The sequence below is a fragment of the Lissotriton vulgaris genome, unplaced genomic scaffold (genome assembly GCF_964263255.1).
Source record: "Lissotriton vulgaris unplaced genomic scaffold, aLisVul1.2 SCAFFOLD_499, whole genome shotgun sequence".
NCBI lineage: Eukaryota > Metazoa > Chordata > Amphibia > Caudata > Salamandridae > Lissotriton > Lissotriton vulgaris.
In genome coordinates, this window is record NW_028247837.1 from 807,683 (window position 1) to 824,735 (window position 17,053).

Here is a 17,053-nt window from a genome sequence, read left to right on the forward strand (position 1 = left end):
CAAGGCAAACACATCAGTGCTAGCTGCCTATCTGTTGTTCACCATCTCGAAAGAAGCAGGACCACATTTTAAAGATATTAGGCAGGCATTTATCATGCTGATAGTAAAGCTGGACAAACAAATAGTTGTGATTCATAATGAGTCATCTTTGTTGCTCAACATAGAGGCAAAAATACTTGCCAAGATTACTGCCTAGAAGCTGGTCAATAGAGACTAAAGTAGCTTCAAGCCACGTAAATCAACAAGGCAATATTCGCCACTAAACAAATGCCTTAGCCCTGGCAAGTCTTAAAAATTGATTTTAAGAAGCCACTTGATATACTAGACTGGGAATACCTTTTTGCCCAGCTTAATCATCCAAAGTTGGGGCGCCTGACAAACCTGGCATACACTCACCTCCCACATACTGAAACTATGGCAAGTGTGTTGTTTAATGGTGTTCTGTCTCAACCCATACCTATTGCGCATGGTACTCTGCAGAGTTGCCCCTGGCACTGTTATTTCCCATCACAATCAAAGTATTGGCAGCACTCCTTAGAGGAGAAGGGAAAATAATGAGATTTGAATGAAACACAGGTATCTTACTATACGGTGATGACCTGCGCATATACCTACAACATCCTGAGCACTTGGAGCTACCAGTCATGCAAATACTAAACATTGGTACTTACACTTGCCTTTGCGGCAACTGGAACAAATTGACTCTGTATTCAGTTCATGGGCTCAAATATGTGGGGGACAGCTGGGTCATTCATTCTTTGCCGAGAGTAGAAACAGAAGGTATTACACTCCTTGGAATATAGATATCACATAAATTAAAGTGAAAGGACAAACCCTCAGTTGGAGAAAATGAAAAAAGATAAATCATATTGGATGTTTCTCAGATATCCTTTATAGGAATAACTGTGCGAGTCCAAACGATAGCACGCCACAGGATACTGCATGTAATACAGAAAATCCCACATAAAATACCCATATAGTTTTTCTCAAGGTCATCTTCCCAGGGTGCAATAAGACTCCATCTATTAGTATGGCAAAGTGTTGCCATTTGATGGAGGATTTGGCATTGTACAGTTCTTTGCCTACTATCGTCCAGTACATTACCAGTAATAAATGATCAGTTGTTTGATACTAGATCCGACCCAGTATGCACTAGAAAAACTTGGGCAATAGGGGTTGAAGAGGCATTACATTTCCTATAATGAGGTGCTTACCATCGGAGGTTCCTCACCGAGTGAAATATCATCTCAATTTTGAGGGTGACTCTCTGAGGAATGGCATGCCACAAGAAACAAGCACAGTAAACCTCACTTTGGACTGGCATATATTTGCCAGAAATCGTGGCACTGTAGGTATTCTCACTTGGAGGAATTTGGACTATTCAAGTTCTTCCAATACCTCCAACTAAGACATTAACTAATGCCATACCTACACTATCTTGAGGACCTTCCTGAAATTAACCCATTAGAAGCGAAGATCGCAATGCTCTTTCTTTTTCCCAAATAAAAAAATAACACAAATCTATAGAACATTAATTATCCATTTCCACAAATGAAAACATTTTGGGTAGTGGACAATACTGCGACTCAAGATATTGAATGGCATATAGGTCTGATGACCATGAGGGAAATAGTTTTAGCACAGTAACTTAAATACTTAACCATATATTTTACATAGGAGAAAGACTCTGGCGGATGGAGAGAGCATTCTCACCTACCCGTGTTAGATGTAATTATGAGAGCGAGTTTTAGACTATGTTTCGGGATGCTGTGTGTTGCAAGGTATTGTAGTAGGATAACTAACATCATATTGAATTGCTACAAAACATACTTTGGTTCTTACCGCATGAATTGTGCTGACAAATGTTCTAGAAGAGGTAGAAGCAAACAGATGCACAAAACTTTAATTAACAATTGCCAAAAGAGACACTGCCCAGTCGAGGGGGCAAAGGAAGCACCAAACATTGTAAAATAGCAACGGGGGTTGACCGTTGCAGAATTCTAGAAAAACAAGTATATGAAGCCTAAGGTCCCCACAAAACTTTATCTTACCTGGGGAAAATGGCCAGAGCACTACAAAGATGACAAGGTAGACCCCTTGAAATGTGGTATCAGATTTAGGTCCACAGCAAATGCCATCACATTAGATCAAACTGTCAAATCGTGTTGCATATTATGAACATGTGTTTCTCTATATATTGCTTTGCATTTAATTTACCTTTTCTGTTTTGTAGGGTTATAGAACTAAAAATGACAATAATACTTTAACCAAAAAGACAGAATTATCTCTGTTTACAGAGCTCGTCATGGGCAAGCAGTCAAGAGAATAACTTTAGGTTGGTCCGTGTGAAGCGGATAGCCACTGGATTCTACTGCTTTTTTAATGACAAAAACAAAGTATGCTTGCTCACCTTGTCTCTAGTATGAGGAATGGTCACTGCGTTCAAGAGAGGAGGTTGTGTGTCTTCATAGCTTTGTAAATTACAAAATTTAGCGACACAATCTGACACAGATTCTGCACTTACTTCCCATATTTGATGTGCAGACTTGTTTCTCGCAACAATAGTATTTATTAGCTATCATTTTCAAAAATTGACGCTACAGGAGAAATACTCCCATATTTATTTTCCCCAATGCCATAATTGATTAAATAAAACAATGTATTGTTAAATTAAATAATACTTTTAGAATAAACCGCATGCAAGTTTAACCCCTTGCATGCTGGTGACGAACCCCAGCCGTCACGCTCCATGGTGCTAGTGTGCTGATGACGGCTGGGGTTCGTCACGGCCCCGCCCTGTTCATTTGTTTACCGCACAGCGGCGGAAACGGGCCAGCAGCGAAGGGGTTAAACAAACACAACATGACCCCTCCCTCCCCCCACCAAAAACATCTCAGCAGTATAAGATGCGCAAAAAGTTTTTGTTCCAGAATAGTTAAATGTACTGGACTCAAATCAATAAATCAGTTCTTTGACAGACGTCTTATATTGACGATCAAACGTGTGGCTCATATTGATAAACGGGCTCACTCCCAAAGAGTCAATTCAAGCTCATGAAGGTGGAAATGGAGACCTCTTGAAAAAACTTAATATTCAATAGTTGTATAACAAGCATTTACAATGCAATGGTCTCGGCATTGTTAAAGTTAGAGCTATTGGCATTGCTCATGACATTATTTTTATTTATGTTTTTGTTTTTAAAACATAAATAAATGGCATTGTCATTTACAATGCCAATTGCTTAATCACTCGCAAATGCGAGACCTATTGCATTTGCACCAACACAGAGCCACCCACACAGAGCCACCCACACGCACATAGAGCCACCCACACAGAGTCATTCACATAGAGCCACCCACACTCACAAACACACACAGAGCCACCCACGCACACATACAGAGCCAGACACACACACATACAGAGCCACCTACACACACACAAACAGAGCCACCCACCCACCCACACACACACACACACACACACACACACACACACACAGAGAACAGAGGCCAGAAAAAACGCTCACAACGAGGGAACAGAGGCCAGAAAAGCAAGCACAACAACAAGGGGGCAGGAGAGCAAGCACAACAACGAGGGGGCCAGAGAGCAAGCACAACCACGAGGGGGCCGGAGAGAAAGCACAACCACGACGGGGCCTGAGAGCAAGCACAAGAACGAGGGGGCAGGAGAGCAAGCACAACAACGAGGGGGCAGGAGAGCAAGCACAACAATGAGCAACCGCAAGCTGCTCTCTAGAGTAGTAATTCATTTCATAGACAAGTAAATGCATACTCCATTGCAAAAATGACTTTATTTAGGACTTATTACTTAGTATTAGACACCAGTGGAAGGATGGCATCCCTTAGTGTTACTTTGAAAGTCCCCATATTAGAAGAGAACAGAATGTAAGTTATATTCCATTCGCATTCTTCTGATTGCATTTTTTTTCCTCTCGTCAGTGGGGTTGCAGTGAAAACCCTAAAACGCACTATTAGAGCCAGTTGATAGCAACCTGACAAGAGTCTGTCTTAAGCAGAGCGTCGCCCAACTGAAAATGAATTTTTAGAAACAAAAAGGCTTATTTGTTCTCGACGTTAAATAAGCTACAGTTTACCCTTCCAAAATAATATATGAACGCTCAACGAATGCCAATCTGTATGCGGGCAGCATTCAGTTCTCTTTACCACATAGGTCTAGGGGTCTGCACATGCTCAATGTCCTGCCGCCCATGGTTGTAACCTCCCTGTAGAATGGGCAGCCAGGACAGTAGAGTGTAGCAAGCCCCATATTCCTAACGGGATGTTTTCTGTTTATCTGTACAACAGTAAGTGAATCTGGAGACTTGGTGCATCTACCTTCAGTTTGTTACTCTCATTGATTGGGCGTGGCTCCATGTGCTGGGGCGTATGGTGAGCTTTTTCGAAACAATACTTTTCTATAAATCATACCTAGAAGCCAATTTACTAAATGGGTGCGTTTTTTCTCCAATAAACTCATTTGTCATATCGTACTTTATAATAATAAAATAACACCTGAAAATGTATGCTGGTTAACTAAAATTGTGAAAGTCTATGGAGGTATACACTCGTCGAACACTTGCATTGTTTGTATTACCAACCCCCTGTGTACTCAGCACATAGTTTGGGGACGCCCATTTATATTGACACACACTAGTACCAGTACAATTTTGAATATTCCACCCATTTGGCAGATTTTTCATTTGCGGGATCTCTCAAACGATAGAAAGTCGTATAGATCTCGATACAACCCACTGGCATCAAGGACTGTAACACAGACCCTCAGCTGGAGACCTCCCCACTCTTAGGAGAATGCAAAGGAATAGACCTAAATGGCATAATTTATTTTATTCTTGCAGTTCTTATGGAGCACACTCGGTTTAAGCGCTTTAGAGTGCTATGCATGAGAACCAGACATATTTTTCTACAGCCACAGTGAGGTTAAATAATTTGCCCCAAATCAGAGAATATTGAGCCAAGGCAGGAATAAGCCACTCACGTTTGAGAATCTTGCTGTACATTAAACGCACACAACTCAGTTAACAAAGTGACACCTGAACTTCAGCTAGGACAAATAAAAATGCATTATTGTAGTGAACGCCTGCCACAATAATGTTATCACTGCAGTGGGCGTTCATAATGATCTCAGTTCAGCGCCCCTCGCGTTCTCACCTCATACCTTCAGGAGTGGAGAGGGTGTCTGTCCGGATCTCCTCATGTAGTACAGCCCGCGAGCCGTCAGGTATCAAGAGCGTGCCACTAACACAATTAGAGCACCTCTGGCTGCCGGGGTCCGCACTGGCTCGTCGTGGAGCTCGCAGAATGGCGAGAGGTGAATTAGCTTAACTCCGTTTTGTTCCTCGAAAATGCAATATTCGGCGGTTGCCATGGCGGCTGCTCCATCAGTATACAGATGGAGATATTTCAATCAGTGGTGCTTAATGACTTGACGGCCCCGCGCTATCTGGCCTTAGAGCGATACCTGTTGGGAATGGCAATGTGCTGCGCCTTCAAGGTGCTTCACGGGGGAAGATGCGGGCGGAATGTCAGCCATATGGAAATAGCTCCCCTAATTGCTTCAATTGACCTAGGACTGCAGATAAATTACACCCAAGGTAGCAGCAGATTAGAACCAAAGCGTCCTTGCAGGATGTACTGAACATGCATGCAAATGGTGAGCACCGTCGGCTTTTAAGAAACTCACCCCTACATTTCTGCAAGTATTGGTTGGGGCGACGGGAGATCAAACAACTATGCCAGGAATTAGGGGTATCAGAGAGACTGGCAATAATGTGTGACATTGTGCCGCAGCAACTGAAGCTGATTAAGAACGATGCGCTGGACATCCAGCTCTGCGTCTTCGAGGAGCACAAGGAGGAGGACATGATGGAGTTCTCACATCGCTTGGAAGACATCCGGTCTGAAGTGGAATATCCTTTCATGGCGCCGGGAGAATCAGGGATTTCATGTCTCAAGCTGCCTGCAAGCGCCAGTCGGCCCTCTAATTGGTTAATAAGGAACACCAATCAGAGAGCTGACTTGAGCGTGCAGGTAGCGTGATGAGGGGCGTGCTTTCTCCCAATGACGTCAGGGAGAGAAAGAACAGCAAAAACACACCCCTCTATCCCAAAAAGACGGGGCTTGAACGGAGTGACGCCCCACTCCTCCAATGGCTGGCCTCCGTTTAGGAAGCCAGCCAATTGAGAAGAGGGGCGGGTTCAAGCCCCCCATACTGTAAACATAAAATCTCGGCTGCGCGATACTGCTGCACAGTGTACGCTAGGCCGAGACCTAAAAAGGATCCCAGGGTGAATCATCTGCTAAATGGGTGTACTCTCCAGGCTTTGTAGCTAATTTGTCCATAAAACAAGGATATTAAAGAGATTTATAAAACTTACAAAGGGCACAAAATTCAGCAGTGGCTGGTGATGTTTGAAAGTGGTTATGTATAAATACACAACCCGAATTTTAGTAAGCGAGTCTGTTTGACTTCTTCCAGGGTTCTAGTGGAAGTGAGTGAGGCTGATTGCTCTTTTCTTCCTTAATTTAACTTAAAGTATTCATACAACCAAGAGCAGGCTCCAAAACACCTAACAAGTATTTGCAATGCAAGTGGCCTTCCTTTGGGACCATATATGTATTTAGCTATGCAGCACATTAGCCTGGATGCTGAAACATCTACTGTTCTTTAACATGGTGGAAAGTAAGCACCAAACTGCATGACACGCCCTGTATGGGAACACATGGAGAGAAAGATTGCCTTTCTTCGGGAAATGGTATAATCCAAAGCTCTGTTTTAAATATAAAATCAGGGCCTTCAGTGGTCATATCACTGAAAATACAAGATTTGAAAAAAATTATTGTCTACGGGTGCTCGTGGGAGAATTTCTATGGACTGGAATCTAGAGAATGCTAAAGTGATTCTGGTATTTTACTGATCTCTGCTGATCATTTTCTATCACGAAAGTTAAATAGAGGCAGGTGCCAGAAACATTTTAAAAGAGAAATCCCCTCAGCAGAAAGCAATTCTGGTATTTTACTGAACTCTACTGGTCCTTTTTAGGTCTCGCCTGAGCCAGCGTGCATACGCTGCTCTGGCGAGGCTTCTAGTAAGGACTTTTAACTCGGAGCACACGCTATTGGCCTTTGAGTGCATCTTTCTAGGACAGACAGCACGCAATTGGCCAAAGGCGGGTGCAAGTCCCGCCTTCTCTCTCCTCTGGCCTAGCGAGCTCGGGAGCAAGCAGCAGCGCGGCCAGGTCCCAACTGCATACCGGACATTAATTGCAGTGCGCGCACACTGCACTTGTTTAGACTTGTAGAACATTGCGCCTTATTCACCCGCAGCCCCCTAGATTTCAGTTGCTTTTTGGGAACAACCAATGTTGAAACCTGTTCCTCCGTGTCATTGGCATGGTTGGTGTGGCAGGCCGCAACATCAGCTATCATGTCATCCTGCTGCTACATGACATTCCGAGGCTTCCTGGCTCAGCAAACCATTGCGCTATACCTTGTTGACCCTCGAGTGAGGAGAGGGTGGATTCTTGCTTACAGTCCTTCGGCGGCTTGTGGACTAATGTATTTTCCACGACGTCCTCCAAGCAACTGTAAACGAGAGGCTTCTTAATTATTATTTCGTGGTATGATTTAAAGAAGGATTTTTTTTAAGTCGTGCAAGCAAGAACAGGTTTTTTTATTCGTAACTTTGAATAAGGAACGGTTTCCCTATGTGTGTATAATATAAAAAAAAATTTAAGTCCAGAATGCGAGGACTAATTTAGAACATGTGTAGTGAGTGTTTTTGTTTTAGTCAATAGTGACAGCAGTTTAAGGACTGCAACCAAAAGACAATTTAAGATACGACCACTGCTAGCATTCGTGGCACCTGCTCTTGGCACCAGGCCTGGACAGCTTACTTGGGAAATCACGCGAGAACACACTAACTGGGGCTGTTTTCAAGGGCGGATGGTGGAAGCATCTTCGCCCATCCAGACCAGGAAGTAGCTTAGAGTCCACCTTATTTTCTTAGAGGCACACAGGGCACAATTCCTAAAACAAGCATTTGCAATGCAATAGGTCTCGCATTTGCACAACTTTGAGCTATTGACATTGCAAATAACAATGCCTTTTCTTTTTGTTTTCGTATTTAAAAAATAAATAAAAGGCATTGTCATTTACAATGCCAATAGCTTAAACTTGCGTAAATGTGAGACCGATTGCATTGCAAATGCTTGTTTATTAAGACAGTTAAATAGAGGAAGTTGAACATAACAAAAAAGTCCCTAAGCGGAAGCAGACAAGTCCTAGGGTGATCTCCAGAGCCCACAAACTACATACACATATAGGTATATACTAATATACAAGTATATACTAAAGTATATACAAGAGGTCTTGAATGTCGACCTAAAAAGGTGCATTTTCATCAAAATCTGCTTTAACATAATAAGAGCATGGCAATGACAGTTGCTCGTCCTACAGTACCTGTTGGAGGTCAGTTACACTGTAGGCTTGAGGTGATTCCAAGAGATAGTTCCTGTGATCCAGCCTTACAATAAAAAAAAACATGGTGTAAGAAACAGTTCATAAAGAGCAACCACGTGTGAACAATATCACTGCAAGAGACCTGCATGGGAATTTCACTCAAATTATTAACTGTGTAGTAAGAAACTCTAGTTTAATGTCTCCGGCACTGAAGAATTCAGCGATTGCTGTCTTTGCATTCAAACAAAGAGGTCCCACAGGTTCAGTCCCTCCATCAGTCAAGCAGATGGGCTATCACGTAGAAGGCAGCTGCCCTCAACCTCCAGTACATGGAAGACCTTCGCTCTTTTTTTTTTTAAATCAACACTTTTATTTATGTTTTTACAAGTAGAATTGGACATAAAGGCTATTGTTTTCATCTATTTATTAGTGGTGTTTTGTGGCAGCATTTCTGATACTACGCTACACGAGCAGCATTTTCTTAAAATCAGTGGAAGAACGAACTGACAGCCACACAGACTCTGTTATTCGAAATAGTTTCACTGTTATTCGGCTTGCTTTGTCCCTGGCCAAACTAGGACGCTCCTGAGGCGGAAGCCGGGAGTTTGCGCACAGAATTGTTTTTAAACATTATATTTGTATTTTGCACAGCTCTTCGTAGTAAAACTTTTAAAAATTGATAAAACTGTGAGAAATTGCTTGTGGCACTCACCCTCCCGCTAATACTTGGGGGCTCGAGGCACAACTTAATCCGAGCACCGATGGCCGAGTTTCGGGCTCTTGACGCTCACTTAGAGCCTTCCCCGGGGGCGACGATTTGGGCCGCCATCTTGGGGGTAAAGGCAGGGTTGGCGCTCTAGCGCTCGGGCGATTTTCGGCCCGAGTCCTATAAAATGAAAGCCATTTCCCGTCCGCGCCTCTGGCGCGCCGGAGGCGCGCCAGAGGCAAGCCCGTCTGGGCCCGTCCGGACTTAGGGCCAGCCACTATACCGGCGGACAACCGATACCCGGTAAGCTATTCCAGGGAGGAACTCATGCTACTACAGGACAAGAATGGAGTGTGGTGTTCCCAGATGGACTACCTCGATGAACATCTCTCTCGTTGTAAATACTGTCCCGACATAAATAATGACAGGGAACCTGGTAGAGATATTGGGATGGCACTATTAAACTGCAGGTCCCTACCTAAACACGCAGTTGAGATTAGTCTTCTTATTGAAGACAACAAACTGGACCTACTCTTCCTCACTGAGAGGTGGGTGCACTCGAACTCAGATTATGATATCAACACCGCCCTGCCTAATGGTTTTTTCATCCAGTGTCAGCACAGGGTACAAGGGAAAGGCGGGGGCCTGGCAATAATTTATAAAGACACTTATTCCTGTAGAATCGAGGAGGGTGGTATCTTAGATTCTGAAAGTGTCCAATTCCATATTCAAACTTCCCCCACCAAATCAGTGGTAGGACTCCTAATTTATCGCCCACCAGGTCAACTAAAACAGTTTACAGGATCCCTACTAGAAACTATATTAGGGACAGCAGCACAGTCGCCCAATTTTTTAGTCCTGGGTGACCTGAACCTACACTTTGATGATCCCACTGACAAGGCGGCCTCTGACCTCAGTACGGACCTCAAAGCACTGGGTATAACACTTCTAAACACAGAGAGTACACACACTAAGGGACATTTGTTGGACCCTATTTTTTCGAATAACAGTCTCATCACGGTTAAGCCCCCACTACCACTCCCATGGTCGGACCACTTTATGGTCCCCTTCTCCTGGAAAACTCCATTAGAAGGAAAAAACGCTCCCGTCCTCGAACTCTACAGAGAGCATGGGCGAAACTATCAGTGGAGGAATGGACCCAGGCACTCCAACCACCAACCAGGAGTGTACAGAAGCTAGATGTGACCTGCTTGCAGAGTATTTCGACACCAAAGTCCAAAGAATACTTGACTCCCTCCCACAGGTTCTCCCCGCTGCTGGCGATGAAGTCCCCCCTGCCCCGATTCATTCACCCCGGCTGGACAGTCTTGGAACCATCACCATGGATGACTTCCGCAATACGCTCACCGCAGTGAAGAGCGGGTCTCCTTCTGACCCAACTCCCATGTATATCCTCAAACAAGTGGCTGACACCATCACCCCCCTTGCAACAGACTTACTAAATTAAAGGGGTGGTTCCACCCAGCTGGAAGCAAGCAAGAATCAAGACTCTCTTGAAAAAACCAGGCCTAGACATACCGATTTGGCCAACTATCGCCCTATCTCGCTGCTGCCTGGTCTGGGAAAAATTGCTGAAAGAATTGTAAATAAACAGCTCTCTGGGTTTTTAGAAAACAATGACCTGTTGAGTGGCTCGCAAACGGGCTTCCGCCCAGGCCAGGGCACTGACACAGCCCTCATAGTGGTAACTGAGGAGGCAAGATGCATCTTGGATTCAGGGGGGTCCGGAGTTCTGATCCTCCTGGATCTAAGCGCTGCATTTGATACGGTGGACCATAAAATACTAGTCCACCGTCTTGCAAGACTCGGGATCACGGGAATGGCCCTGAAATGGTTGGAATCCTTTTTGGATGAACGAGCATTTAAGATCTGGGAAAATGGCATTATGTCCAAATCTACTCCCCTCCAGTGCGGAGTCCCCCAGGGCTCATCCTTGAGCCCTACCCTATTCAATGTTTATATGGCCCCTTTGGAGGAGGTAGTAGCCCCGTTCGGGATTAAATGCGTCACCTACGCTGATGCACAAGTTACTACTTGTGTAACGATATATCTGTAAGAGACATTAGTTAGTGATAGATTCCTTACCTTAGAATATCCCCAGGCGTCAGACTGGATCCGGAAACTTTTGCGTAGCAATACCCCTGCGCGCCGGTAGGCGTCGTCTGCGGCTCCGCGTCCGTCGTCGGCGTCGTGAGCGCCGGGATGACGTCGTCGGAGTACTTAGACGGCGCCCATGCGCGCTGACGTCAGTTCTGACACACAGCTTTTCCGCACCAGATACGCAGAGCCATGATAGAACTAACACTGGTGCCATGAAACTAGGGCCCTGAAAGGGGATGACCTTAACCCTAGATATCGGTTCGCAGAACGGGGAGGATGGGTGGGTCGGTAAGGAATCTATCACTAACTAATGTCTCTTACAGATATATCGTTACACAAGTAGTAACTTGTGCATCTGAAAGAGACACGTTAGTGATAGATTCCTTACCTTAGAATAGATACCCCAGCAATACCAACCCCGGTGGTGGGTCTGCGAACCAATATCACACCAGAAAGTCCTGGAGGACTGAACGGCCAAAGAAGCCATCCCTCCGGACTTGACTGTCCAGGCAGTAGTGTCTTGCGAACGTGTGCAGCGAGGCCCACGTGGCTGCCTGACAGATGTCCTGCAGGGGGACACCTCGGCCCAGGGCAGTTGTCGTTGCCGTGGCCCGAGTGGAGTGAGCCCGCAATCCAGCCGGGGGCTCCTTCCTCGCCATGGAGTAACATGCTTGGATACACAAGATGATCCACCTAGAAATGGTCCTCTTGTGCACAGCCTTACCCTTCTTCGCGCCCACGTAACCAACGAAGAGTTGGTCATCCACCCGGAATTGGCGTGTGCGATCTAGGTAGTAGGAGAGCGCACGTTTTGGATCCAGACGGTGGAGCCTCTCTTCCTCTTTCGAGGGATGCGGAGGCGGAAAGAAAGTGGGCAAGGTAATGGACTGCCCGATGTGGAAGGCCGTGACAACCTTGGGCAGAAAGGAAGGTCGTGTACGTAACACCACCTTGTCAGGATGAACAGACAGGAAAGGTGGAGAAGAAGAAAGAGCCTGGAGCTCACTCACTCTCCTGGCAGAGGTGATGGCAACCAGGAAGGCAGTCTTCAGAGTAAGGAGACGAAGAGGACAGTTATGCAGTGGCTCAAAGGGAGCACACATCAGATAAGTGAGAACAAGATTCAAGTCCCACTGGGGCATCACGAAGGGAACAGGAGGGAACATGTGCGTGATGCCCTTCAGAAATCTACTTACAATAGGGGACTTGAATAAAGAAGGCTGATCTGGTAGCCTCAAGAAGGCTGATAGAGCAGAAAGGTACCCTTTAAGAGTGCCCAGAGCAGAGCCCTGCTGGGCAAGGGAAAGAAGAAAGAGCAGCACTTCCGAAAGGGGTGCCGAGAGAGGATCCACAGCCTTTGCTGTGCACCATGCCACAAATCTGTTCCACCGGCAGGCGTATACCGACTTTGTGGAGGGACGCCTGGCTGCCAGAATGATATCACAGACTTCAGGAGGCAAGTCAAATGGCCTCAACTGCCGCCGCTCAATCTCCAAGCTCGTAGGTGGAGACTGGACAGGTTCGGGTGCAGGACCGTCCCCTGCTGCTGCGACAGAAGGTCCTCCCGAAGAGGCAGACGAATCGGGGGATCGACTGACATGCTGAGTAGCTCGGGATACCAGTATCTTCGTGCCCAGTCCGGAGCCACAAGGATAACCTGGGCCCGGTCGCGCCTGATCTTCTTCAGCACTCTGGGCAGAAGTGGTATAGGCGGAAAGGCGTACAACAGACCGCAGCTCCACTCGCGACGAAAAGCGTCTCCGAGCGAGTGCCGCCTTGGAAATTCCAACGCGCAGAACTGATGACATTGCGCGTTCTCTTCTGTGGCGAATAGATCTAACCAAGGCTCTCCCCACTGCTGAAAGAGACCTTGCGCCACGTCCGAGTTCAGACGCCATTCGTGATCCATCATGCACCGGCGGCTGAGTTCGTCCGCCCTGGCATTCAGAGAGCCTGCCAGGTGTTGAACCACCAGGGTCACGCCCTGATGTTCCAGCCACTGCCAGAGGCGCAGAGCCTCCTGGCAGAGGGTCCACGACCCCACCCCGCCTTGCTTGTTGCAGTACCACATGGCGGTGGTGTTGTCGGTGAACACTTGCACTACGCTCCCCCGGACAGAGGGGAGGAATGCCTTCAGTGCTAGACGAATCGCCCGCAGCTCCAGAAGGTTGATATGGAGCCGGGACTCCGCCGGAGACCAGAGGCCTCTGATCTCCGCCTCTCCCATGTGGCCTCCCCAGCCCTGGAGGGACGCGTCCATCACAACTACGTGCTCCGGTTGGGGTAGGGAGAGGGGTCTGCCACTGACCCAGTCGCGGTCCGTGAGCCACCACTGCAGTTGTCTCGCAGTGCCCTCTGAGATCAGGACATGATTGGACAGGTTGCCCTGATGCTGGGCCCACTGAAACTTCAGGTCCCACTGCAGAGCCCGCATCCGCCCCCTGGCGTGACGCACCAGAAGGATGCAGGAGGCCATCAGTCCCAGAAGCCGCAGCGTCAACCTGACCGAGACCCGGGATAACGGCTGGAAGATGGGAACCAGAGCCTGAATATCCCGAACCCGCTGCTCGGGTGGGTAAACCCGAAACTGCGCAGAGTCGAGAACCGCTCCGATGAAGAGGAGCTTCTGAGAAGGACACAGGTGTGACTTCGGCACATTGATGGAGAACCCCAGCAAGTGCAGGAGGTCGGCCGTAGTCTGGAGGTGGCTGACGACTGTCTGGGGCGAGCCCGCCTTCAACAACCAGTCGTCGAGGTAGGGGAAGACTGATACCCCCTGCCTGCGCAGATGGGCTGCGACCACCGCCATCACCTTCGTGAACACCCGTGGGGCGCTGGTAAGGCCGAAGGGGAGCACGGTAAACTGAAAGTGCTCTTGGCCTACCGTGAACCGCAGGTAACGCCGGTGGGCCGGCAGGACGGGGATGTGGAAATAGGCGTCCTGCAAGTCCAACGCTACCATCCAGTCTCCTGGGTCCAGGGCAGCCAGGACCTGAGCCAAAGTGAGCATCTTGAACTTCTCCGTCCGGAGGAAGCCGTTGACGTTCCGCAGATCCAAGATAGGGCGTAGGCCCCCTTTGCCCTTCTTGGGCACCAGAAAGTAGTGGGAGTAACAACCACGTCCTACTTCTGGCCCAGGAATGCGCTCGATGGCCCTCTTGGCCAAGAGGGCCGAAACCTCCTCTTGCAGAAGTTGCAAGTGATCCCCCGACACACGGTGGTATTGAGGTGGCATGGATGGAGGGGATGACTCGAAGGGGAGGGAGAAGCCCCTTCGGACAATCTGCAGCACCCACCTGTCCGAAGTGACTGTATGCCAGTGGGAGAGGTGATGGCGAACCCTGCCTCCCACAGGCGTCACATGGGCCTGAAAACTCTGACTAGGAAGGTTTTGAGGCAGGGGCTGCTGAGGGAGGTGTGGACTGGCCTCGCCGCTGGCCCCGACAACCGCCACGGCGGTTCCCACGTCCGCCACCGCGTTGTTGAACATTCTGCGGCGCGTGGCTGACGGTACGTGGTGGGGTGCCCCTTCCGTGGCCACGAAAGGAGCGAAAGGCACCCGATTGCTGGCGTGGGGCCGTAAGGCCCAAGGACTTGGCCGTAGCCCTGGAGTCCTTGAAACGTTCCAGCGCATGGTCTGCCTTGTCGCCGAAGAGGCGACGGCCATCAAACGGCATGTCCAGGAGGGTGGCCTGGACATCGGCCGAGAAGTTGGCGGACCTCAACCAGGCGTGGCGTCGAACCGCCACCGTCGTTGCCATCGCCCTGCCCAGTGAGTCCGTAGTATCCAGCCCACACCGGATAGAAAAGCGTGCTGCATCTCGGCCGTCCGCCAGGGCTTGGCTGAGTTTAGCCTGGACCTCCTCCGGGCATCTAGGCAGCACCTCCGCAACCGTGTCCCACAGGGTGTGGGTGTAGCGGCCCAAGAGACAGGCGGTGTTCACAGACCGCAGCCCTAAGCTCACAGACGAGAAAACCTTCTTCCCGAACTGTTCATATCTCTTGGATTCCCTGTCGGGCGGGGCCGACGGGAATGCGGTTTGGGAGTTTGAGGCCTGGATGACCAGACTCTCGGGGTGGGATGGGTGGACAAAAAGCATGGGTCGCCCGGTGCCGGGCGGTAGCGTCTGGCCACGTTCCTGTCCACAGGGGGGCCTGTGGCGGGCTTGGACCAAGTGCCCAGAAGAACGTCACACAAGGCCTCATTGAACGGCAGGAGGGGCTCCGCGGAGCCTGACTGCTGTTTGAGGACCTCAGTGAGGAGATTAGTCCTCACGGCCGCGACGGGGAGCTGAAGGTTTAAGGCCTTAGCTGCCTTCGTCAACACTACGCTGTAAGCAGAACCCGCCTCCGAAGCCACAGTCGGGGGCGACGTAAATCCAGTGTCTGGCGAGGTGTCAATACCACTGGCCTCCCCAAGCTCATATGTCCAGTCCTGCTGCGACTGGCAATCACGTGCCAGAGGGTCCTCGGACCCCTCCCATTGCTCCTCGTCACCTGGCTCCTGGAGACCAGGATTAACAGCCAGGGCCTCCTCGTGGAGATAAAAGTCTCCAAAGGCCGACAGAATCGGCGCCCAGCGGCGCCCTTCCGACTCCTGAGTAGGACCGTAGGAAACATTGGGGGCGGCAACCACATCGGCTGCCGGGGACGACACCTGAAGGGACGGCGCCGGCGAGGTCGTAAGGTCGACCGGCGAGGTCCCGGATCCGGAGCCGGATCCAGCGAGGTCGTGCGGCGCCGGGACCTAAGTCGCCAGCGGCGCCGGGGCCGAAGCACCCGACGTCGTCGGGGCCGAAGCACCCGACGTCGTCGGGGCCGAAGCGCCCGACCCGGAAGGACCTCCAGACGGAACCGATCGGCCCGAAGGCGCCACGGGAACAGACTGAGGAGGGAGGGCCCTCATGGCCATGAGGTACCTCTCGACCTCCTCCTGCGACGCGCCGTGCCCAGGGACCCGAAGGTGTGGGGCAGGCGGCGACGCTTGCGACTCCCGCGGAGCCGCGTGGGCGGTGTCGCCCGAGTCCCCGGCCGCATCGTGCGAGCGTCGGGGCGGGTCGGAGGATCGATGGTGTCGCTCCGACCTCTCATGCCTCTTACCTGAGGACTTGGAACCAGACGATCGGTGTCCACTTCCGGAACGTCGATGACTCAGACCTCGCGACCTGTCCCTCGACCTCCCGTGGGACCGGGACCGGGACCTGGAGCGGCGCGGGGCCGACTGCCTCAGCTCGAGACGCTTGCGGGACCGCTCCCGCCTAGCCTTCGACGTCAGGGCCCGGCAGTCGGAGCAGGATCGATCGTCGTGGTCGAGGCCTAAGCACTTCAGGCACCGGCGATGGGGGTCCGTGACCGACATGAGTCGGCCGCACTTCGAACAAGGCTTGAACCCGGGCATCCCTGGCACCGACAGTCGAGATAGTCGACTAAAGAGAAGATCAAAAGGATCAAAAATTTTCAGTCAAAAAGTGACTGGGGGTAGAGCTTCTTCCGGATCTGCGCTAGCTGGCGCGGAAAAAAGAAGAACTGACGTCAGCGCGCATGGGCGCCGTCTAAGTACTCCGACGAAGTCATCCCGGCGCTCACGACGCCGACGACGGACGCGGAGCCGCAGACGACGCCTACCGGCGCGCAGGGGTATTGCTACGCAAAAGTTTCCGGATCCAGTCTGACGCCTGGGGATATTCTAAGGTAAGGAATCTATCACTAACGTGTCTCTTTCAGATGA

The 17,053-nt window shown here is 49.6% G+C and overlaps 1 protein-coding gene across 1 annotated transcript in view; it reads right to left on the bottom strand.

The window, feature by feature from the left end:
• Window positions 1–17,053, bottom strand: part of PLEKHM1 (pleckstrin homology and RUN domain containing M1) — a 264,142-nt gene that overhangs the window by 36,875 nt on the left and 210,214 nt on the right. Inside the window, exon 10 of the mRNA XM_086949810.1 lies at window positions 8,499–8,562. Within this exon, the coding sequence (XP_086805936.1) occupies window positions 8,499–8,562 (64 nt within the window). The remainder of the gene's footprint in view (window positions 1–8,498; window positions 8,563–17,053) is intronic.